This window comes from Lipotes vexillifer, unplaced genomic scaffold (genome assembly GCF_000442215.2).
Source record: "Lipotes vexillifer unplaced genomic scaffold, Lipotes_vexillifer_v1.1 scaffold125, whole genome shotgun sequence".
Taxonomy (NCBI): domain Eukaryota; kingdom Metazoa; phylum Chordata; class Mammalia; order Artiodactyla; family Lipotidae; genus Lipotes; species Lipotes vexillifer.
The window spans coordinates 448,163-473,994 of record NW_006785403.1 but is presented as its reverse complement, the minus strand read 5'-3'; the positions used below and the strand labels follow the sequence as shown (position 1 = coordinate 473,994).

The 25,832-nt window shown below is 34.5% G+C and overlaps 1 protein-coding gene across 1 annotated transcript in view; it reads right to left on the bottom strand.

Moving 5' to 3' along the window:
- PIGN (phosphatidylinositol glycan anchor biosynthesis class N) overlaps window positions 1–25,832 on the bottom strand; it is a 102,874-nt gene that overhangs the window by 32,151 nt on the left and 44,891 nt on the right. Inside the window, exons 15-25 of the mRNA XM_007457530.1 lie at window positions 25,759–25,832; window positions 23,455–23,554; window positions 23,258–23,350; window positions 22,059–22,150; window positions 19,342–19,450; window positions 16,968–17,076; window positions 10,510–10,612; window positions 5,755–5,857; window positions 3,793–3,879; window positions 912–967; window positions 541–616 (exon numbers count right to left, since the gene is read on the bottom strand). The exon at window positions 25,759–25,832 is cut by the window's right edge and continues 1 nt beyond it. Of these exons, the coding sequence (XP_007457592.1) occupies window positions 541–616; window positions 912–967; window positions 3,793–3,879; window positions 5,755–5,857; window positions 10,510–10,612; window positions 16,968–17,076; window positions 19,342–19,450; window positions 22,059–22,150; window positions 23,258–23,350; window positions 23,455–23,554; window positions 25,759–25,832 (1,002 nt within the window). The remainder of the gene's footprint in view (window positions 1–540; window positions 617–911; window positions 968–3,792; window positions 3,880–5,754; window positions 5,858–10,509; window positions 10,613–16,967; window positions 17,077–19,341; window positions 19,451–22,058; window positions 22,151–23,257; window positions 23,351–23,454; window positions 23,555–25,758) is intronic.

Below are 25,832 nucleotides of genomic sequence, written 5' to 3'. Positions count from 1 at the left end.
GGAAAGAGCATGAATTACATTCTATTGGAGAGTCTGAACCCTTGGAAAGCTGATAATTTGTCATTATCTTAGAACCCTTAGTACCCAACTGGTGCTGATAAGCCTTCAATGACATATTTATTGAATGAATAAATCAGTTCTAAGTACAGGGATTATGAGAAAAGATAACATGTTGGCAGTCTTGGGGGTGGGGAACATTAGTTCGGGGAGCCTTTGATCTTGAGGAGCAAAGCAGTTTTGATCCACCCTTCACTCCCCACAGGCTTTAATCACCTTTGATAGGACTTCCTGGGACTAACAGCCTCTCTACTTTTTTGAAGTTAAATGGGCTTAGGAGTAAAGTAAAAAGATTAACTATATTTTGGAGTAAAAGCTAAAGTGTCCGACTTCCCATTCAACAGTGTCTGAGAAGGTATCTTCTTTCCATGCGACTTAACTCTGTCACTTTATAATCTTAATGTCACATGTTACATAATCTTATTTGTCACAATGAGTTCATAATCTTATTAATCAGTATCTTAAGAAAATAAGAAAACCAACCTTCCACATCATCAGGGCTCCCATCATGTAAGGACTAAACACAGTCAGAAAGCAATAGACAGAGGCAAGGTCAAAGCTAAGGAATCAACAAAAAGAAAAAGGAGTTTAGAGTTCACATTGTAACTTTAAAAGAACGTTCTTCTAAAAAGCATGTTTAAACTAATTTTCTGAAATCTACTCTTACTAAAGCACAAGTATACATTGTCTCAAGAACTATTACAAAATCAGTAAAACGAATGAGATAGACTTGTATGTGCCCATACATACCAATTTTCAAAATGCATCTTTCAGTGTAAAAAGCAAGGTACAGAACAAAATCCCTACTTGTATTATTTTCTGGTTATACATATGCTGTTTTTATTTTAAATTACCTGTTAATAGAAGCTATATTCCCAGTTCCAAAAAAGGCTGTCATTAAGAAGAAAACCTAAATAGAGTTAAGGAAATGCCAAAACAAGTCAGAATTCATAAAAGTTCTTTTTCATTGAGAGAAGATATACCTATTCTACCATGAGGGTAATTTGCTTTTCTACTTGTACATTTGATTATAAATTGTTGTAAATGAGTGTTCCATTGTATCTCCTTGTGAATGAATTTGGAAAGAACTAGACTGAACAAGCAATGTACAAAGAACAACGAGGCCTGGGAGGTCATCCTTGTCATTAGTAACCTTGGGAAGGTTACTATTTTCCTCGCTTCTGACATAAACAGTGGGATTACTGTTAGTTGTAGTTGGCTGCTAATGATTAAAAAAAAAAGCGATACACATTTTCAGCTGAAATACGACAATTTCATTTCATACATGCTGGCTGTGTACCCACTACACGTGAAACGTGCCAGGTTCTTTGAAAGGCTTAGGAAGAAATAAGATTATCATGTTTTAAAATAATTCAATAGAGAATGAGAACATCTTTTTGACATTTCTTAAACTTACATTTGTAAAAGTGCAGTAATAAAAAGTAGGTATTAATTATATTGGGGTCTAAGAACTTACTGCTAGTAAAGTATTTAAAATAGTGCCTGGCCCACTGAAAGGGCTCGATAAATGTTAGTTACTTTATTATCATAAACACATACACAAAAATTGTACAGAAACACTAAAAAGGAAGTATGAATCAAGACAAATTTCAGTGAAAAAGCAGCATTTGCGTTGGTAACTTGAGCCTTAAATATATTCATTGTTCCATGCATTCAACCGGTCAACTAATCAACCAAGATTTATCATCTAGTACATGTCAGAGGCAGAGCTAGGCACTAAGAATATAAATATAAATAAAATAGTTTAAAGTGCTCATATGGTGACTAAGATTATGATGATATGTAGAAATATATAAGATGAATTTAAAGGTAAACAGTGGGAAATAAATGATGTAGTCAAGGACTTCCCTAGCGATCCAGTGGTTAAGACTCCATGCTTCCAACGCAGGGGGTGCAGGGTTCAATCCCTGGTCAGGGAACTAAGATCCCACATGCCACCCAGTGCAGACAAAAGAAAAAAATAAATTAAATGATGTAGTCAAGAAACAGTAAGCAGGTGTGATAGAAGCTGAGGGTTTATTGAAGGGTACAGTGAAAGATGAAGCAAGAAATGTAGATTGGTGGCATATTAATAAAAAACCTTGAACTTTATTGTGGAGACAATGAAGAGCTGGCAAGAATTTTAGTTGAGTAATATAAATAAGAAATACCAATAACAGTGAGATATTTGGATCAGGGATACAAATAATTAGAGGCAGGAAATTCAGTTAGGAAGCTATCTCAGTAGTCTATGTTGGGGACAAGGAAAGTCTGAATCAGTGTGGTTAGAGTGGAAATGGAGAAGGAGGGGAGACCATAGAACTTTAAAACTGGACAGGGAGTTGTTAAATATGACAAGTTTGATGCCCTGGGTAGCTGGGAGCATGGCGATGCCATTAAATGAGATGAGACCTGGCAGAGAGTGATTTTGGAGAGGGGTGGGCAGTCATTAGTCAGTGTGGACATATATCTGGTGATGCCCAGCAGGATGTTGGACATATGACTCTTAAGGTCAGAGAGGTCAGGGCTGGAGAATTAGATCTTAGAGTTGTTTGTACACAGGTGTCAGTCAAAGCTATAGGAGAGGATGACATTACCCAGGCACAATTAGAGGAGAAGATTAATGATAGAGCTTGGAGAAAAACATACATGGTTCAAGAGCAAAGGAAGAGCAAGTTTCCATGAAGGAGAATAGAGATGGTGTAAAAAGCTGAGAAGAGAACCTGGATCATGTTCTGGATGTCAAGGGAAAAGAAAGAGAAAAATCAATTGAGTTGAATGTTGTAAGAGTGGTCAAGTAAAACTGAACAGATGAGACTGTGCAATCAGGAAGGCCCTGCAGACCACGAGAGGACAACTTCAGCAGAGACATTTGACAAATATTGGAGAGGTACTATGTGCCAGGCACTGGTCAAGGCTTGAGGATATAGTACATAAATGGGGAGGAAATGGTAGCAGCAAGGAGCTTGGTAGTAGACACAAAGGACAAGATGAAATTATAATATAGGGAGTTGCAGGGTTCAAAGGAAGAAGTGTTTTATTAGTATAGGCTGAGTGGAAGGAATCTGCAAAGACAGAAAGCAAAATTGAGAGTCAAGGCAAGAGGTAGAGGACAGAATAAGAACATTTATTTTCTGGACCTATAAGGTAAGTTCAAAGGAAATATCTCCCTATGAGTTTTTTCAACCCAGTCAGCCAGCCTTCCCAAAGTGAGACTTTATTCTGTCACATTGTCTTACAAAATTCTAATACAAATAACTTTCACACAATATTGCCTCTGATGTGATCCAAAAGCCTTGTGGGACAGATGTTATGTAACATGAGTATAGTATAAAATACACATAAAAAGATACAAACCTAACTCATAATAGTGGTTTCTTCTGGATGAGGGAAATTAGTTTGGAGTTGGAAGTTGAAAGGAGACTGTCTTTAGCTGTAATATTTTAATTTTTTAAAATGTGTGACATATGTGACAAAATATTAGTTGTTGATACCTCCTTGGATGGCAGGAATACACATATATACATTTGTTTGTTATATCATTCTTTATGCTTTTCTATAGTTTCAGAATTTTTTTGAAGTGTAAACTATATGAGAAAATTATGGTTGGGAGGGCGGTTAAATGGCCTCCAAGGTAATACCACTACCAAATGACAGGCAGAAACCCCTTCCACTTCTTACTCCATTAAATGGGAGGTTGCAGTGCCTTAAAACAGAAGTCCATAAAAAGGATACAAGGAAAAAGGCCCTACGGATGTCATCCAGATAGAGGTCTCGAAACTGGGTTATATCAGTATTATAGATGAATTGGATACTGGAGACCTGTGAAATAAGAAGAAATTTATAAATGCACAATAACAGTTTGCTTACTTCTACCCTCAAAAGCAAGCTTACCGTCAAAGTTACAATAGCTAGAAAGATAACTTGTACTGACAAGAAAACAAAAACAAATAAATCTTTTCCTACAGCTTAATTTCACCTTAATAACATCTGCCGAAAGGTAAAATATACTGTTAATAATATACTGAACAGAGTTGTAGTATTGCCATATGTGTAATAAAAGTGAGAATTGGGCTTTTTATTATCCTGTATAAATGCTTCACTTTTAAATCCCTATATAATTTTTCCCTTTTCTGACTTCTGATTTCTCTGATTTCTCAAACTCAAGTATGGTATGATATTAAAAAGCATGATAAATTAAATATTTCCAGAGAAATTATTTTCTCTCTATAAAAAAGCAATATATTTCTGTCCTGGTAAAATAAAAAGCCTCTCAGTTCCAACATGATGGATGCACTCTTGCTTAATCCCCCTTTTTCCACAAAAGAAAAACTCATGGATAAGTTTAAATGGAGACTTTCCCTATCTCCCACTTCCCATGTAATTTTCTGTTAAGTTCTTGGGATGCTTTAATCCTCTTTTCTAGAAAAAGACATATCTCCTTTCAGTTAAAATATAGAATTTAGGGCTTCCCTGGTGGCGCAGTGGTTGAGAGTCCGCCTGCTGATGCAGGGGACACAGGTTTGTGCCCCAGTCTGGGAAGATCCCACATGCCGCGGAGTGGCTGGTCCCGTGAGCCATGGCCGCTAAGCCTGCGCATCTGGAGCCTGTGCTCCGCAACGGGAGAGGCCACAACAGTGAGAGGCCCACGGGAGAGGCCACAACAGTGAGAGGTCCGTGTACCGCAAAAAAAAAAAAAGAATTTAAAAAATAATAAAATAAACCTCATTTTTAATTTAATAATATTTATTAAAATTTTGAATATTTAATACTAAGGACAGTCTGACCATTTACTTGAATCTGATCAAAACTTCTTTTCATGTATTGTTTTAATATTCCAGGACTGAAAGTTAAAAACCAGTAATTACTCAATATACTTCAATAAAGTTTCTTCTTTATTGAAACTGTTTATTCTAAAACATCAAGTACTCTTTGTGAACTCAACTAGAACCAGTTAAGGACGAATCAATGGATCAACTATGAAGGTATTTTCCTACAATATTTCTTTTATCTGACCTCAGTAAAATTGTAAATATTTTATCACCAATTTCTTATAATTATCTTCAGTTCTGAAATAAAGGCAAGAGACATCAATTAGCTCTCTAGCTCAGCATGATAAAGGTGTCCTTAATAACTGGTTGGCTTTTAGCCAATTCAAAGTATATTATGTTGAATAAACAGTCTAAGATTTGGACTGAGGCCATGATCACTAAGGTGACAGAATAAGCATTTTGGATTAGAATGACTAGAAAGAGAAAAATAACACTGGAACACAAATGTCACTTTATGATCAAATTCATAAATTGAAGTGTGACAACATGAATATCTTTCCAACGAAAATAAATTGAAGGAAAGAAAAATTAGATGTGAAAACAAAGGCAAACAAGATAAAGAACATTCTTTCTCCAGTATTCTTTCACCTATATTAATGTTTTTTTTGCATCAGAGATTCTCAAATAATCTCTAAGAAAAGCCCAACCCAGATAATGCCCATGAAACAATAAAATCATGCTTTTCTGTTGTAAGTGAAAATTTCCTTACAAACTGTTTGACTTAATTATTAACTTAATTATTAATGCCTTAAGTACTGTAAATTTTTAAGTAGAATTTTTGATGAAGTAACATTGCAACCTCCTTATAGGATAGAGAATATTCTAATATTCTTAAATAAATGCAAGAATGATTTTGACAAGCTACCTTCTGTTTACAGAAAACAACAGATTGTGGCAGGGTTTCTTGTTCCATGTGTATCCAGACAAACATCAAACATGACAATACTAACGGGAAGAGAGCTTCATACCTAAGGGGTGGGGGGTGTGAGGTGGAAGTGGGAGGGTAGAAAAGAAAAAAACATTAAACGAATAAAAATGCAAATTTATCATACTAATAGGTCTTTCTCAAAATTAAAACAATTTTGATAATACTTCTAAGTTACAATATCACAAAATTTAAATTTTTTACTTTCCAGAAGAAGAAAATAGGAAAGGAAAGTAACATTTAAATATCAACTCTAACACCATCTTTTGAAATCTATCAGATCTTGAGATCATTACATGCTTAAAATAGTAGAGATATTTAAAATTCATTCATGAGGTAAATGACACAAATACACAAAAAAGAAAGAAAGCATAAAACAAAGGTAAAAAGACAATTCCTGAGTTAAAATGATTAATATACAGAGAAGAGCAAGACAAACATCCCAAATTTTTTAAAAAATGGGTGCAATACGGGAATATAAACCTCTCAAAAAGAAAAAAAAGAGCCAGTAAATCCATAAAAATGTCTGACCATATTGATAACTGATACAGAAATTATAAAATAGATGCCATAGTCACTTATAATATTTACCCATATTAAAAAAATGTCAACAAGAGTATAATGAAAAAGGAACTCTCATACTCTCTACATAGGAATAAACACTTCCTGGAAGGCAATCTAATACTATGCATCAAGAATCTAAAAAATATTCATATAGTATAATCTAACAATGTCACTTCTAGGAATTCACCCTGAGAAAATAATCAGACATATACACTATGATTCCCATCTGAAGATGTTTGTTACAATATTGTTTACAGAACAGAAAAACAAGAAAACAACTTAATATCCACAGGGGAGTTTAGTTAAATAATGTATGCTACATCTTTAGGCTGGCGTACAATGTGGACATTATAATGTGGATAAAGGAGAAACGTTCATGAGATAATGCAGTGACAGATGCTTTTCCTAACCCTTTTCTGCCCTAGTTTAAGATAAGTGTTTCACCTTTGTAATCCCCAAAATACTCTACATATGATAGTAGTTATCACACTATTTTAATCACATGTTTACTAATATGCATTCCCCACTAGTTTGGAAAATCTTTGACTGGGTCAGTCTTGTCACCACTACAGGCTCCCTCATAATAAGTATTTGTTGATTGGAAGTTGCAAAACAAAATCAAGCAAACCAAATTAAAACAAAAAAACCTGTATTTCTCTTGCAACTTTTTCAACTACTGAACTCTATTCCATATTGCGCTATTTCCTAAACACGAGAAAACAAAAGAAACAAAATGCTTTAAACTCTAACACTGATCATAAAACTAAAACACCGAAGATCAGGCAGAAGAAAACATTCAGGTTTGAGAAAGCATACACAAATCACTTGGTATATAAGATTTAGGACGCCCCAGGATATGAACAGACAACACATATGTGAGAAAATATTATTAGTAAAACAAGTGCAGAAAAATGTATCGACACAAAGCTGCACTATTTTTGGCCTACTAAAATAGCATTTGATATTCTTATTTAAAAATGAAAATACCAAATACTGTGAAGGATATGATGAAGTAGGTCCCCTTATAGGTTGTTGGTAATATTATAAGCTGGCACTGTTCTTAAGACCAAAGTAAAAAAAAATTCATATTTTATGGCCCACCTACACTACAACTGAGAAGTGAAAAAAGGAAATAATCTAACTATATAAAAGGCTTATGCATAAAAACATAAAACATTATTTATGATAATAAAAACTGTAAATAAAGTGACCAAAAAATACAGGAAAGATCAAGGTGCAGCCATGTCATAGAATATTAAAAATCTATTAAAATGATGGTTAGGAGCTTCCCTGGTGGCGCAGTGGTTGAGAGTCCACCTGCCAATGCAGGGGACACGGGTTCGTGGCCCGGTCTGGGAGGATCCCACATGCCGCGGAGCAGCTAGACCCGCGAGCCCTGGCCGCTGAGCCTGTGAGTCCGGAGCCTGTGCTCCGCAACGGGAGAGGCCACAACAGTGAGAGGCCCGTGTACCGCAAAAAAAAAAAAAAAAGATGGTTAGGAAGCCTATAAGCCAACTAGGAAAATGCTTCTAAAATAAAGTAGAGGGACTTCCCTGGTGACGCATTGGTTAAGAATCTGCCTGCCAATGCAGGGGACACGGGTTCGATCCCTGGTCCGGGAAGATCCCACATGCCAGGGAGCAGCTAAGCCTGCGTGCCACAACTACTGAAGCCCATGCCCCTAGAGCCCGTTCGCAACAAGAGAAGCCACCGCAATGAGAAGCCCGAGCACCGCAACGAAGAGTAGTCCCCGCTCAATACAACTAGAGAAAGTCCGCATGCAGCAGCAAAGACCCAACACAACCATAAATAAAATAAAAATTTTAAAACATTAAAAATAAAATACAGCAAAGTAGAAAATAAAGATATAAAATAGTACATGGACTATGATTAATACTGTGTTAAAAAGATAAATACAGAGCTAAGACTGGAAGGAAATATGTCAGAACATCAATAGGAGGGGTAGGGTTAATAGATGATTTTTCTTCCTTATTCCTACTCTTCAAAATGTGATTATACTATGTTTACAATGAATAAAAAAAAATTGAAAAAGAAAGAATTAGAATGTCTGTATCCTAGCCATTCTTGAAAATTTAGTTCAATTTCTACATGAGTCCTTGATGGCACCAGTTCAGCTCCCTTACCCAAACCCTGTCTCTAGTCATTCTTTATATCACACAATTCACAACTTAAATTATGATAACTTAATTGTTGCATTTTGTAATTGCCTAACATTGTAAAATAGAGTACATATTTTATAGCAGCTTACAACTCTATTATACACCTGGGGTACACTAATTGTTCTAACTGTATGTCTGTCTAGTGTTCAAGACACTAGAAATGTGAGCAAAAACTTGACTAATTGAATCAAGAAAGTGTACTCTCTGAGCAAAAAACAAAGAAAAAAACCCATGATTTTAAAAATATTTGCACTTATATATGAAATTATTCTTTCCTAATATGTAAAAACATAAATTCCATAGTTCTACAAATAGTGCTACAGATTTACTTCTTTTCAAAAACTATAAAATAAAATTTTTGTAAAATGTAGATGAATAAATCTGATAAAGACGATCTTCTTATGGGACTTTATTTCTTTAGAGAACCAATATCTCATATAAAGTCTGTATATCTGAATTAATAAACTGAAATACCAATGAAATGCCATCATGGGCTCAGAGTGTACATAATAAAACCTTTCTAAATTAGGATCTGCTAGTTTGGTCTCTGTGCAAATTGAACAGGGCTGAAAAGACATTTAGTTTGTATTATACTTTGTTAAGCAAAGGGATAATATAATCAAAATTTTGGATGAAAATGTTTAACCAACTAAAGAGAACTATTTTCAAGTATTATAATAGCGTCCATCTGCATAAAAATAATTAAATGCTGATTAAAAATAAATCTTCTTTATTCATTTAATCAAGGGTGCATTGTTAGAAGTAGGATTGCTATTACTGTACTTTTGTAAAGTAATGAAACTGCATTTCCTTTAAATATCCTATAATTCTGACTATTCACTTATTTACATGGAGAACCCTCCAGGTCGTCCAAAAATAGTGACGTGGAATGATAACAGGTGGACTATGTTTTGCAAAACTGATTTGACACTGAAAAATGTACTAACTGAAATTATTAGACTGGTTTTTCAGGCTACTTCTGTCTAATTTTTTTTTGCAACAGTGAATATACTTTCTGATGTTGGGTAATATATTTCTTAATACATTCATTAATAAGGTCATACTTATTCTGATTTTAGGAGTGATTTTTCACTTTTTAGATTTCTTAAATTAAATGTGCTTAAATGTGCACAATGGTAAATCCCTAGGTTTATTCTAATTGGGATAAAGATCCTATATTTGGACCAAATTTTGAAACTGTCTGAGTGGTGGTTATTCGATTTGTCTGCTCTATTCAGTGTTTATTATAAAGTGCATATTTCTCACCCTCATGAAGATTTAAGTAAAGATGAAATAAAATTCAAAAGCAAGTGAAGAACTCTTTTCTTCAAAGTAGATGGGAGAGTATGTCATTGTTCTCACTGATTTCTAGAGAATGCTTCAGAACCCAACCCAAATCAAGCTGTTCTTTTTTGGTTTTGTTTTACAAGAAAATTTTAATCTTCAATGAAAATGTTTAACTTTTTAACAGTTTACCTTTTGGGAAAATATTCTAAAAGGTTTCTGAATCAAAAGGAATATCTGGACTATGACATATGTAAGAGTAAAAATAAAATATTATACTTAAAGAAGAATGAACAAATCAAAACATAATTTAAAGCGCATGAAAGGAATGCAACAAAGACTAAAATTCTTATAAGTCATTGTTTGAGACTTAAAATTCCTCCACAATCTGTCAGAACTCTCTAACACTGTAGGTAAGCAATATTTAAGCAACTTCAGGAAATAAACAGAAACACAAAGACTACAGGCAATACTATGAACATGATAAGAAAAAGAAAACTGAAGATTACAGATCAAGTCACATACAGTTTTTACAGAGGAAAAATACTTATAATTTATTCCTCAAGATTCACGTATTTTTCATTTCCAGAGGTTAAATACTCAGAGAAATGTCAATATGTCATTTAAAACTTGCTACTAAAAATTAAAATTTAAAAACAGTTTATACCCCGTGCTTAGAAGTAGGTAGGTCGACATTGAGGAAACAAGAATGCTAAACAGCCGATCAAAGAGAATCAGAGGACTCAGTAGAGGCACGATGAAGGAAGAGGCTGCAATAAAACAAATGTGGGTAGTGTTAGTACAAGTGACACAGGGTATGTTGAGTTTAAAGCACTGAATACTTTATTATCATTTATAGCATTTATTATTTGTGTGACATTTAAAATGAAGCCACATTTGCCCTACTCGTTTTTGTAAGAAATTTGAAACTTCACATTTTTATTTAAAATTACATTTCACCATTTTAACCACAATTTAGTTCAGATTTTCCCAATTTATATTCAGCCTTGCTCACTGTAATAACTCTTAATAAATAATTTGTCATTTTCTAATGTAAATAATAAAAAAAAATTACTCAAGATTCAGAAACTTTTCTCCTAATTAAACATTTAGTTCAAAGACAACTTACTCCCCAGAAATTGATTTTTCCTAAATACTCCCTCCTCCAAGTTTTCCCACTGCAAAGTACGCATTGAGAGTTGTAGTGTGCCAGTTAGAAAATTAGAGACAGGAGACAAGGACTTCACCGCACATGACAGCTTTAATAAGAGTAATCCAAGCAAGTGAAGCAATCTTTCTTCTCAGGATTAGAAAGCAACTACTTCAGTGGGAGAAGAGCAAATAAGTTGGGGGAGGGGTGGGTAGCAAAACATAAACTCCCCAATCTTTATTTTGGAAAGAAAATGTGCATAATTTCCTAATCCTCCTGGCTAGGATGGCAATATGCGTGGAATGAAATGCTCTAAAGTATGAAGACAGATAACTTGGGAGGGCATCCTGGCTGAATTACTTATAACTCTTTAACCATGAGGCAAGTTTGTTAATCTATCTAAGCAGTATTTCCATCTGTTAAGTAGAAATGAATAAAGTTGTTGTGAGGTTTAAATACAATTTCACCTATAAAATGCTCCTTGAACATAGTGCCTGAGATACAGTAAGTGCTTAATAACTGCTAGGTGCTATTATTACTGCTAGTCAACATCTACTAAGAAGTTAAATGTAAAGACAATCTCATTCAAAGTTGAGTCACTGCAAGATTTAAGATTATGTAAGTTATATTTACAGTAGTCTTAAAGGAATCACTTCTGATTTTTTTTCAGATGTGTAATTCCAGTAACGTTATCATCATCTGGTACATATTTTAACAGAAAGAAATAGTATTTTAATATTTATTTAAAAAGCCAGTTCAAATGAGACCTGTTTTACCAACCTGTATTTTCTGTATTTGTTTGACTTTTGTGTAAAGGATTGATAAGATGCTAAAAGGGAAATAAGAGTCCCCATCCTGAGTGACATAAGTTAGAACCAGTTGCATAACATATAACCCATTTAGGTATCCCAGCACATTAGCAAAAAATGTTCACTGGAGCTAGACTACAGTGAATTAGTGCCTGGAAGATACCTCTGGAGATACTGCTGACCTACCTATGAGTCAACTATTTCATGCCTTGCACCATATGGTAGGCATCCTCTAGTACCTATGCTTTCCTAATCCCAAGGAGGAAATGTCTTGTTTAAAATATATGTCCAGCCTATAAGAGACTCACTTCAGATTTAAGGACACACATAGGCTCAAAGTGAAGGAATGGAAAAGATATTCTATACAAGTAGAAACCAAAAGAAAGTGAAGGGTAACTATAGCTATATCAAACAAAATAGACTTTAAGCCAAAAAATGTTAACAACAGACAAATAAGGTCATTACATAATGATAAAGGGGTCAGCTGATCAGGTAGATATAACAACTGTAAAAATATATGCACCCAACATCAGAGCCCCTAAATATATTAAGCAAATACTAATAGATCTGAAGGGAGAAATAGACAAGAATACAACAATAATAGGAGACCTCAATATTCCACTTTCAGAAAGGGATAGATCATCCAGAGAGAAAATCAACAAGGAAACATTAGACTTGAACCATACATTAGACCAAATGGATCTAACAAAAATTTATATAACATTCCAACTAGTAGCAGCAGAACACATTCTGTGCATGGAACATTCTCCAGGATAGATCATATAATAGATCACAAAACAAATTTAATAAGACTGAAATCATTTCAAGTATCTTTACTGACTATAATGGTATAAAACTAGAAATTACAACAAGAGAAAGCTGAAAAATCTACAAATATGTGGAAATTAAACAACATACTCCTGAACAACTAATGGATCAAAAAAGAAATTAAAAGGGAAATAAAAAGATATTTCAACAAATGAAAATGGAAACACAACTTACTAAAACCTATGGGATGCTAATGTTAATCATATACACTAGTGCACAAGGAAAATATCAGTAGGGCCTATAAGGTAAAAATAATACAAAAAATACTCTCAGACACAATGTAATAAAACTAGAAATTAAAGATAAAGCAAAAATTAATGAGGTAGTGAACAGAAAAACAGTAGATCAAATTAGTAAATCAAAATCCATGTTTTTTGAGAAAATAAACAAAAAGGACAAACCACTAGCTAAGTTAATCAAAGAAAAGGAAGAAAGTGCAAATACACAAAATAAATTATGAGGGAAATGACTAATGATACAGAAGGAATTTTTTAAAATCATAAGAGATTACTTTGCATCCCTCTATATGAATAAATTTGAAAATCTAGAAGAAACAGAAAATTCCTTAAGCAAATATAGCTTTCCAAACTAACCGCAGTAGAGATAAAAAGCTTAAACAGACCAATTTCATAGAGAAATACAAAGTTATCAGGGGACTACCCAACAAAAAAGGACTAAATTCAGATAGTTTCACAGGGGAATTCTTTCAGGACTTTACAGAACAGATAGTCCCAGTGCTACATAAATTGTTTCAGAGTACAGAAATTAAAGAGAAACAATTCTTTTTATGTAGCAAATATAACATTGATAACTAAGCCTGATAAATTTAGAACACCAAAGAAAATTAAAGAACAATATCATTTATGAATACTGATGGAAAAATAGTAGCAAATGAACTCCAACACTACATTGAGAAAATAATACGTTATAATCAAATGTGTCTTAGGAGTTTATATCAGAAATGCAAGAATGGCTCAATACTGGAAATCTATTAGTATTATTCACCATATTAACAGGTCTAGGGGAAAAAAAACATATTATTATCTCCATAGATGTTTAAAATGTCTTTGATAAAATTCAACATCCATTCTTAATAAAAACCCTAAATAAAACAGGAGAGCATGTACTTTCTTTAACATGATAAATATATATACCTCAGTCCTAAAGCCAGCATTTGTCTTAAATGGGGGGACTCCAGAGACACTCCCACTAAGATCAGGAAAAAAATCAAGGAGGTTCACTATCTCTACTATTTAACATTGTTCTGTAGGTATTAGCCAATGCGAGTAAATGAAAGAAAAGAGAGGAATAAGAACAGGAAGGGGGAAATACATATCTGTATTTGTAAATTACATGAGGGTATTCTTGGAAAATTCTACTTAGAGAGTCAATGATAAACCTAACTCAAGAAAGGAAAATTCAGTAAAGAAGTAGGATATAAAATTAACATGCAAAAATCAATAGCATCTTATACTCAAAAAAAAAAAAATTAGAAGATACAATGAATGAGAAAAGCTCATTTATAATAGCAACAAAAAAGATAAAATACTTAGGAATATATTTAACAGGAAATATTCACAGCCTATATGAAGAAAACTATGAAGACTGCTTTTAAAGGCACAGAGGTAGACTTGAACAAGTGAAAGAACATCCCTTGTTCTTGGTTAGAATGTCTCAGCATAACTTATGGGTAAAATATAAGTTTTCCCAGAGTTAATTGGCTATATTCTTCAAAAATGTCAATGTCATAAAAGACAAAGGGAAAATACCATAAAGGATATTATTAAGTCAACTGAAAAATTAATATAAGGATGTTAGAATAGATAAAAATATTGAATATGATGTTTAAAAAATTTTATACATACATACACTCATAATCACAGATGGACAAGAACATGAAGTAGAGGATGACTTTCTATAATTCTGGGAAATTTCTCTTTTTTTAACCTTTTTAGACGTTTCAGATGTTTAAAAATGAGATACAATAATATGAACACAAAGTCTGTTTTCTTTGCTTCTCTTCGTCATGTGGTTTATCCCTAGGTGATATATTGTTTATATGCTGGTGTGTGTTATATACACCGCATATTTTTGAAGTTATGCAGGAAAATAAAAAGACTTCCCTTTAATGTCATCATTGCCATTCATAATTTTTGATTTTTCTGTGGATTTGAAAACTAACATGTCATATGAGAGACAATTACATATAGATACCCCGCTAGATTACTAGCCCCACCACCCAGCCCTGCAGAATATAAGCTCCAGGAGGGCAGGGACTTGTTCCATACTTATTATTCTCAGAGAACAGAATAGTGCCAGAACATAGTACAAACTAAACACATTTATTTTTTAAATGAAAGAGCAGTCTCTGCTATTGTCATGCAGAATTAATGTAAATAGTAACTTTAGTAATCAAGATAATTTAAAAGGGAAGGCCTACATAATGCCCATAATGAAATGAAGTTTACACAGTGAAAATAAAGTTATATATACAAGAACACTTATTGTCCAAGAATAACTTCCATTTATACAATGACCAAGGTGTTTAGAAAATGAGCAAATCAAAACTTTAGGAGATACATGTCTGTTTCCTGTTGTATTTTTAAGCCTCTGCTTGGATTTTAAGAGCAATCCAAGGACAAACACTCCTATCCCTTAATCGTCTTTTTAAGATAAAGTTCCATCCAAAGATCTTTTTTTTTAATAATGAACAAAAATCATTTCTAAATAAATAAATGTTAAATTGCACATCATATCATTCATAGGCATTATAAACTTTTTTTAAAAGTGAATTTTACTTGGTTTGCTTTACTTCTTTTTTCTTTTAAATTAATTAATTAATTAATTAAATTTTGGCTGTGTTGGGTCTTCGTTTCTGTGCGTGGGCTTTCTCTAGTTGTGGCAAGTGGGGGCCACTCTTCATCGCGGTGCGTGGGCCTCTCACTGTCGCGGCACAAGCTCCAGACACACAGGCTCAGTAGTTGTGGCTCACGGGGCTAGTTGCTCCGTGGCATGTGGGATCTTCCCAGACCAGGGCTCGAACCTGTGTCCCCTGCATTGGCAGGCAGATTCTCAACCACTGCACCACCAGGGAAGCCCACTTTTTCTTTTTTTTTAATGAAAAACCTGGACTTAAAGTTTGCTCCTGTTTTCCAGTTGGAAGGAAAAGGCTAAGTCCTTAAATGACATCTGTTTGCTCCACACGCACATTCTTAAAACAACTATAGAGGAATACGTTTTAAAATGTATAATCAGGGGCCTCCCTGGTGGCGCAGTGGTTGAGAGTCCGCCTGCTGATGCAGGGGATACGGGTTCGTGCCCCGGTCCGGGAGGATCCCACATGCCGCGGAGCGGCTGGGCCCGTGAGCCATGGGCGCTGAGCTTGCGCATCCGGCAACGGGAGAGGCCACGACAGTGAGAGGCCCACATATCGCAAAAAAAAAAAAAAAAAAAAAAAAGTATAATCAGGGGCTTCCCTGGTGGTGCAGTGGTTGAGAGTCCGCCTGCCGATGCAGGGGACACGGGGTCGTGCCCCAGTCCGGGAGGATCCCACATGCCGCGGAGCGGCTGGGCCCGTGAGCCATGGGCGCTGAGCTTGCGCATCCGGCAACGGGAGAGGCCACGACAGTGAGAGGCCCACATATCGCAAAAAAAAAAAAAAAAAAAAAAAAGTATAATCAGGGGCTTCCCTGGTGGTGCAGTGGTTGAGAGTCCGCCTGCCGATGCAGGGGACACGGGGTCGTGCCCCAGTCCGGGAGGATCCCACATGCCGCGGAGCGGCTGGGCCCGTGAGCCATGGCCGCTGACCCTGTGCGTCTGGAGCCTGTGCTCCGCAACGGGAGAGGCCACAACAGTGAGAGGCCCACATACAAAAAAAAAAAAAAAAATGTATAATCAGCTTTATAAAATGTGTAATGTGTTGGGAGGTGACTAATCAATGTTATTTTCAGCAAGGGAAATACAGATAAAATTGAACTGCTTCCTAGTCCCTGTGTAAGAACTGAGAATTTATGAATTGACATGAAATTTCAGCAAAGGAATCTCTTCACAAAACCCTCTTCTCTTCTGGAAGCACTTTTTATCAGGTGCGAATAAATATACAGCTTCATTATCAAGTCATAAATATTCTATCAAGTAATTCTTAATAACACATGAATGCTCACAAAAGTTCTAATTTTCTTTGTCAACTTCCAACAAGAGACAGAAATAATAGCTTGTTATTATTATTTTCCCACAACAAAATTATTTGTTTCAACAGCAATGATACAGATGTAAGTGGATAATTTTAAGATGTAACTTGATGGAAAGTTATCTCATTTGATTTGATTGACCTCTTACCTAATATTATCCAGCTAACAACCTGATTAATAAGAGGCAGTCCTTGTTTCTTGAGTAGACTACTATGAGTGCCATACACAACACACATGGAAAGCACGGTGCTTAGCATCTGAAAACAACAAACATAGAAGACGTAAATAAAAGAGAAGGTGGTGAGTGACTAATTTATATATTAGAAAGAATACTCAGAAAAGTGCTTGAACAACAGGAATCTGGCCAAAATGTTATTGAAATTGGACCAGCTCACCTTCTTGTGGCTAAGACCAACAGTCAGAATTCTTGTACTAAGCAAAAGCCCTCCTTCACAAGCATGAATGAGGTGTTTTACACTTTCAGGAGTATTTTGGCATACATTATCACACTGTTTTTACTTAGAAATATTTGTTATTAATCTTGAAGTTTTCTTAAATCATGGAAGTGCAGAGAGTGAAATGTATATAGCTTGGCATATATGGGTGAGTGTCTTCCACCTCTGGCCCTCACTAACAGTCATATCTATTTATTCATTCAATACATATCTGTGGCCTGAGTTTTCACTGGTACTGGGAATACAAGGAGTACAATATTCTTTAGGGAATATAGACAAACTAGTGTAGAGTTGGTAAACTATTGCTTTTAGAAATATTATTTTATTGGAACATGGTCTCTCTCATTCATTCACATGCTGTCTACAGCTCCCTTTGACCTACAATGGTAAGCTGAAAAGTGACAACAGACTCCATATGCCCCACAAGCCTAAAATATGTACAATCTAGCACGTCAGAAAAATGTTTGCCGACCCCTGAATTAGCAGATTAATAGCCAGTTTAAGAGATGAGCTAAATTATGGCTATGAACAAAGTAAACTCTCTTAAAGATCAGATTAGCAACCTGACCACCAAATCCTAGAGATACATTTAATTTACTCATATTTTCAGTGAATTAAGAAGGAAAAATTGCTGTCAATAAATCTATGACACAATTCTAGGATCCTTTCAAATGTAAGACACATTCTCATTTTAGATATATTAAAATGTGAGAAGACACAAATCTTAGAATCATAAAAATATATATATGGTGCACAATAGAGGAATGAATGCAAATTAATAGGTAAGAAGGAATTACTTTATACTTAGGGGTATTTCTCACAAAGTCCATAAGAATTTTAACATGGTATTCTTTGCTCCTACAGAGTAAGGTTCAGAAACACTCACTTCTGTCAAAGTATTCAGTATTACAGGTGAATTTTTTCAAAGCTACTATGGTTTAGTGTAAAACCAGTCGGTATACCATTTAAAATGAAAAGATACACTTCAACAGGGCTTCCCTGGTGGTGCAGTGGTTGAGAGTCCGCCTGCCAATGCAGGGGACATGGGTTCGTGTCCCGGTCTGGGAAGATCCCACATACCGCGGGGTGGCTGGGCCCGTGAGCCATGGCCGCTGAGCCTGCGCGTCTAGAGCCTGTGCTCCGCAATGCGAGAGGCCACAACAGTGAGAGGCCCGCATACCGCAAAAAAAAAAAGATACGCTTCAATAGCCTGATAGGATCTTTGACAAGTTTATATGTTCTCTGTTGTTCTCCAAGAACGAGTTAACATCTTTTAAGTGTTGTATATTTTAATTTTTGAGTGTTCTTGGAAATACTATTATCCCAGCTTTGTTCTGAGTAAATTTTTTGAGGAGACTCAAACAAGTTTTTTCTCAGTGCTCTAGATGTGGTTTATTGTTTATTGTTGAAAAGGAAAAAAAAAGTGGTTTCCACTCTTATCTACAAAAAAGCTATCATTTTACAGAATATGACATCATATAATCTCTTACAACCCTACTGGATATTATCTTTACAGATTAAAAACAAACAGACAAGTTCTATTACTGAAAATCACACATCTAGTACAAAGCATAACTGGGAATTGACTCAATTTTGAAATGTCAAGTTCAAAGTTCTTTTCACCACTCCAAAACCACCAACCAAGGTGAAGTTTATTTTCTCCTAGTATGTCATCTGAAGTCTTAAACTGACTAATTTTCATGTAAACAGACTAAGCGGCTGCTTTCATCTCAAAGAGCTTATTTCCTGACCCAAACTAGGACAACACAGAATCTCAGACCAGAGGAAGTCTTTCTCAGTTCAACTCTTTGGACAATACCTCTTATATCTCCTTAATCTCTGCTATCTAGGCGTTTTGCGGGGGGCCTCCTGTTGACCTTTTTGCTATTTCACACCTTTTAGAGAATATATTTCCATGTAATATCTTAAACAGAAAACTCTTCTCAGCTGGTATTGAGGTTAAAAAAAAACAGGATGGCATCTTAAGAACAATATAATTAAGTACAACTGTAAGATACATTTTAGTGTATCATTTGTAGAACATAGTGCTGAAAATCTGTAACTGACCTGTAATAGATGTAACACCAGCTCTTCATTTACAAAACTATCTTTTCTTTTTAAGACAGATGTTACAACAAACAGGGATAGCAGAAGAACCAGCAAGCCTGCACCCACTCTGTTTTAAAACACAATTCACAATTTCAAATTTTCTTAAGACATTTATAGAATATATATCACATGAAAATATTAGATATTTTACTCTAATATAGAACCTCTCAATCATTTGCTTAATCAAGATGAAGTAACAAAATGGATACACAGGTGTAAGAAGAATAAAAATCTTAGAATAAAGATCCTGTGGGGATGGTGTTATTTGTAACTTTTCACACAATTTTTTAAGTAACTTCATCTTATTTCCATAATTTGATTTTTTTGAACATTTACGCATACCATAATTCTCAGCTTGACTTGGACAAATTTACAGAAAACAATATAAAAGATAGCTAAACAAATATATCAGTATCTACACCACACATTTTCTGACTATGAGCATCTACTCATACAAAAAGGAAAATCTACATTTATAATCTACAAATTGTTCCTCTCTATCACTGACGTTGGTGCTTTTCACAGCTGTTTCTGGCTAAGGGAAGGATGGAAGAGGGGCCACAAAAGTAGCATGTGGGTGAGGCATTGGTACAGTAATGAAACAACAAATTAAACTTTTTCAAGAACACCAGATACAGTATGGTTCCTGAAATCGAAGGAGACTAACATCAAGGAAATACTGTACTATTGCTATTGAGTTCTATTTCTCACCTCCTAAAAATCCAAGTAACACAGGACGACTGAAATTATGTTGAAGATAGAATCTGGAACCCAGTAATATAATAGAACTATGTGAAAAGGAGTTGGTTTAAGAGAAATAAGAAAGAGCAAAAGGCAGGGTCATAGAGAACGTGAAGCAGGAACTCCCAGGAAAATGCTTGTTTTTGCTTTTGTTTTGATTCTTCTAATATTCTCTTTAAGAATCATGAGGGAAAAGTTAATTAAATCTTATGAAAAATAACCGTGTATGATTAAGATTCTTTGCTTTTGCCTTTTCTCCCCCATACCCTCTTAAAAAAATAATTTGGAATTTCAATTAATTGGCAAATGTTTTTACCTCAGAAAACTGGAGTAACAGGAATATTATAGCTATGTTATATAAATTTTTGCTCTTTCTTTTAATTTGTCCTTAAATATTTCACATACCTATCTTTGTAATTTTCTAAAGAAGAGAAATGAGGTGAGAGATCAAATGGAGAGCAGCAATTTCTCCATAAACCAGGAGGCAAAATGAAGAAGTTGCAAATATAGCTACTGGGAAACTTGAAGCACTGAGGAATTTAAATCAAGAGGGGAAACAACATAATTTTTAAAAATACAAATTAGATTTCTCATGGTTTAACAAGTTTGCTTCCTGAGTTAATCTTTACTGGAATAGGTAAAGTGAAAAATTTCTATGAAGACCATTTATATAATTTCTTTTCCTTTTAGCATAAGTCCTGTTCAAATATGTCAATAGTGCTTGAGCAGGACAGATGGGTAGAGGCCAATGAAAGGAGGGAAAGCGGCTTTACAGAGACAAGAGAAGAGCTCACAGAGTAGTGGGAAGCAAAAAATAAAATGTTTGAATTCATCTTTGCACATGCTGTTTACAGTTTATGACAGCTGCAAAATGTTTTCACTTAGAACTAATAAAGTATGGCTTAGATAAAATAGTCTTAGAATTCAATACAATTTTTTGAGCTCTGCTAATAAATTGACTTCCTGGAATAATTTCTGATCTAGTCCATATTGTTATTCTCACAGAAATGAGATAAAATGTATATAATTTATAGGTACTTTAAAATGAACACATACTTTAAAAAAATATTGAGTTAATTTTCCTTCAAAAGATATACCCTCATCTATTAAAGATGGGGTTAGAATGCTAAAAAGTTGGTTACACAAAGTTCAAAAGAAAGTAACAAAGATGATTACATGATTAGAAAATAAGAAAGGAAATGTTAAATGAAATAATGATCATTTAATTTGCCAAGCGCCTGCACACACACACACACACACACACACACACACACAGCCATTAGATTACATGATGATAACTTTAAAGTTAAAAACAAATGTAACCAGTTATTTTAAAGATTTGCTTGGGATATATTGAGGAGAAATAAATATAACAGCAGCATGGAGAATTCAGGTAAGGTATATAGAATTTTCTAACAGTTTAAGTGATTAAACATGAGAAAGTTGTCAAGGTACAGAGAGTTCCCTCCCATGGAGATCTTTACATTCAGATTAGAATAGAAGAGAATTTCATTTTTCTCAGACATTTAAAATGTGGACATGATCAAAGGAAAAGATAGAGATTGCATCAATCATCAGTGGCTTTTAGACCTTTTAATTTTGGCAACAGAACATTTTTTCATGTGAAACCGTTTACTGATCTCCCAATATATAAAACATACAAAGGCTTCTAGACCTTTAAAAAATTCTTGGCATTTTAAGTTATCACTGGCACAATTTCATTTTTTACAAAGGTCCAGAAGCATCTTCAGGGAGTTTTAATGCCTCTCAGAGCCTGAGCCAAAATTATGACTAATGGTTTGATATTAGTATTCTAACTTCTAGTTTGTTCACATGATTTTAAACTCATGGCCAAGACTTGGTTCATATTTCATAGTGTTGATTGAGAAAAACAATTGCATTAAAAAGAAAATAAGTTCAAATATGGTACATACACTAGAAAGATATTTGGCTTTCGTCCTACAACAGGCATAAGTGGGAACACTGCCAGGAGCAAACAGAAGAAAATCCAACTCAGTGAGGTGCTCTAAAATAAAGAAAAAAGTTATCTTTAGACAATTATGGTACAAAAACTGTCTTCAGTGTTTCACAGACTACATGGCTGTGAAACTAAAAGGAAAATTCAAAGCTTTACATCTGTTTACTTTAAAAAGTAATATAGTTACTATTGGTGAAGGATCTGTTATATAGTAGGCACTATATTAGGTATGATATATGCATTATCTCATTTAATTCTCACAATAACCTCAATAGGTAGGTTGTAATATTCACAGTATTTCAGATGAGGAAACTGAGCTCAGAGATGTCAAAGTATAAGTAGCACCAGATCTATTACTAGTAAATGAAGCAGCCAGGATTTAGACTCAGGTCTGCTGTTTCAAAGCAAGCACTTCATTCAATTTATGTTCTACCATATATTGATGACATCTTTAAGAAAGCTGGCCTGCAATCATAATCAAATGACTGTGCCCAGGAGGGAAATAAGTAAAAATACTTCTGTAATTAGATTAAGACAAAAAATTGTCAATAGTCCCATTAACTGGAAAACTTTGTAGGTTCTCATAGAGTAGAAAGAAGATATTTCTATCTTCCTGCTACCTCCACCAAAAAGTATCAAAGTGAAAACATGAGAGTATTCTTTGTAGAAGCACACTGTACTTACCTACCTAGTTAAAGGCAGAAAATCAGGAGTAATTATACTTTAAAATAATCTATCATGAATAAATACTTCTCCAGAGAAAAACTGAGGTGGCTCCAGACCAGGAGGGAGGTGACTCCTCTGACTTGAGTCCAGAGTGTGGCCTCTCATGCCACCGCACTGCTCTGGGCAGTTCCTCTGTGGCATTTAGATATTTGAGCCTAAAGGAATCTAGGAAGTGCTTCACAGAAGGACAAATCAGCTCTGCTTCTTGAGTATTTCAATCACCACAAGACCAGTTCACTTTGATATGAAAGTCTGCATGAATCACTGAAACCTTAAAGTCAACATCAGTCCTCCTGTCAAAAGGGTCAGGATCTTTATGTAAGGTCACATTCTACCCTGTTCTTAAAAAAATGAATAATTCCCTGAGTTAAACGCATATCAAAACAAAGCCGCTATGAATCTGCCTAATTTCAAAGTGAGTACTTATACCTTTGCTCGAGTCCACAGTGGAGTGATAAATGGCCAACCTGCAAATGCAATGAGTCCAGCTGTAAGCATATAGCGGTAGAAAAAACTGAGAACCTAGTAATGCAATCCAAAGAAGAAAGGGAAAATGAGGTCATTTCAAAGGAGTTACATGTGTATGAAAGAGACCTGAAAATGTGGTAACATGGTAAATTACTTACTAATACTTCAACTCCCAGGATAAAGAGTAACAGGTATCCAACAAAATGACTTGGAGGGAAGGTCAACAGTAATGTGACCAAGCCTTGAATAACTGGAAATCTGTTTAACAAGATTATTTATAAAAAGATTATTTATAACCTATATTGAATATAAAAAAATTAGTTCTCATATAGTAAAAAATAAAAATTTTGTGCATAGAAATCAAGGAATTTTCAATTCATAGATTTTTCAAAAACTAAGATAACCTCCAACAGATTTGTTTCAATGGCTTTACTTACCTAAATCTTTTTTTGATACCTAGTATTCTAGGAAAAATGTAACTTCTGAATTAAGTTGATAATGATCACATTAATTTGCTTGGCTTTTTTATAAACATTAATGACAATAAATGAGTCTTATTGGATGTTTAAACATGGGCACATACAATTACAGATACAACATCAGAAATAAAATACAATAAACCCAAATGAATAAACATAGAGAACATTTTTAAAATTCACTAAAGCTAATTTTATATTGAAATCTCAACTGTCTTAATAAAATAAAGGTCCGTTTTCCTAGTCTAGGTAGAGAAAATCTTAATTGCACTTTTTCACTGGGTGAAATAACCTTTTCCAAACTCAATTTAAGATGTCACTAATTGTAATTAAATGTGAATTCATAACCATTAAAAATGTATTACATACTTGAGTCCTTTTTACATTTCATCACTGGAAAAATTTTTTTAGCATTGGTAGTTCATTATTAAGTAGGCAATTATAAAAAGTCAGTATCACTTGGTTTATAACCTTTTTCTGATTGAAAACAATGGTTACATAATGTCATCAAAACGATTAAGGTGCCATGTTAGGAAAGAAAAGCTAACTAGTCTAAAGGAGAATGTTTCTTTTGTTCCCAACAGTGATGATTTTGTAAAATCATCTAGATTATTTCTAGAAGAAAAATGAATTTTTATGTTTTATTTTCTTTATAATCTATCAAAAAGATAAAGATAGAACACAACATATTTTCAAAATCACTCTGTCCTTAAAATTTTAATGTATATGTGTTCTTCATAAATAGAACATTTAATAATTCAGGAGGGAATTTTGGATAACACCTTTCATTCTAAAAAGTTTTAAGCCAGAGCAAATGACATTAGGAATAAATCCAATTTAAATATGTACATCCAGCAACCCTATTTCTTTCAAATGGAGAAGTAACAGTCTGTTCTTTTGTCAGTGTCTTTTTGCCTTGTTTTTAAAAATGTTAACATTTAAAATATTTTAATATTAATTTTTATTTTTCATATTTAGAAGAGGTGGTCAAAGCTGGAGGTAACAAAAATTAGAAAAGAAAACACATTGTGTCATTGCAACATGCTCGCCAACCCTGACAACACCCTTATTCTGGGCTGTCATTCCCTGGTCTGCTTTCGGCATCTGGTTTGCTCAAAGGATGCCCAAGAATAAGTTTAAATTTAGATTACTGGTGCAAATATAGAAATCAACACGATCTGTAACATGACCCTCGCTGCCTGTGAACATGAACCAGCCCAACATTTTAGTGATTTTCTTTTAAAGTTTATAACTTGCAATGAGAGCTCTACCTCTAATCTTTCCTACAATGATAAGAATCCATTTCAAATCCAACTTGTGAGCAAGCACTTAAAGGTAGAACCACAGCATACAAGAATAATCTCCCCTAACCCCTGTAGGTATACATTACTAGATTGGATTTAATTGCGAACTTTCATTCATCTAGGTTTACATGATAGCTGGGAAAGGAGGGGCAAAAATGTATGGAACAAAAGCAGGCAAATTGCTTTGTGAAACATGAAGATACACTGGAAACTGGGATGATGAGACAAATTCAAAACCTAAGTCACTCCTGACATAGTACAATCCATATTAATTACTTAATTTTTACTCCAGATTTTTCTTATAAAAGATAACACAAAGAAGGGAATGAGGCCAGTGCTACCTCAGGGCAATCAAGATGAAGTCAAAAGGGAAAAGCAAAATAAAAATGATGTTTAGGGAATTCCCTGGAGGTACAGTGGTTAGGACTCTGCACTTTCACTGTCGAGGGCCCGGGTTCAATCCTGGGATGGAGAACTAAGATTCTGCAGGCCTCAAGGTGCAGCCAAGAAAAAAGAAAGCCTGTTTATATGCAATGTTTATGCTGTTATGAATGAAATGAAAGGGCTTGGAGATTTGAGGGTATTATAATTATCTTTCATATACTACAGAAATCTAATGCATTTAAATACAGATTTAACTGTCAGTGAAATGAAAAACAAGACCACAAGATGTGTTACTTACTCTCTCAGAACCGCATACCATACTGGCAGTGGCAACAAGCAATATATGTAGTAAGTCCAGGGACAGGCTTGAAT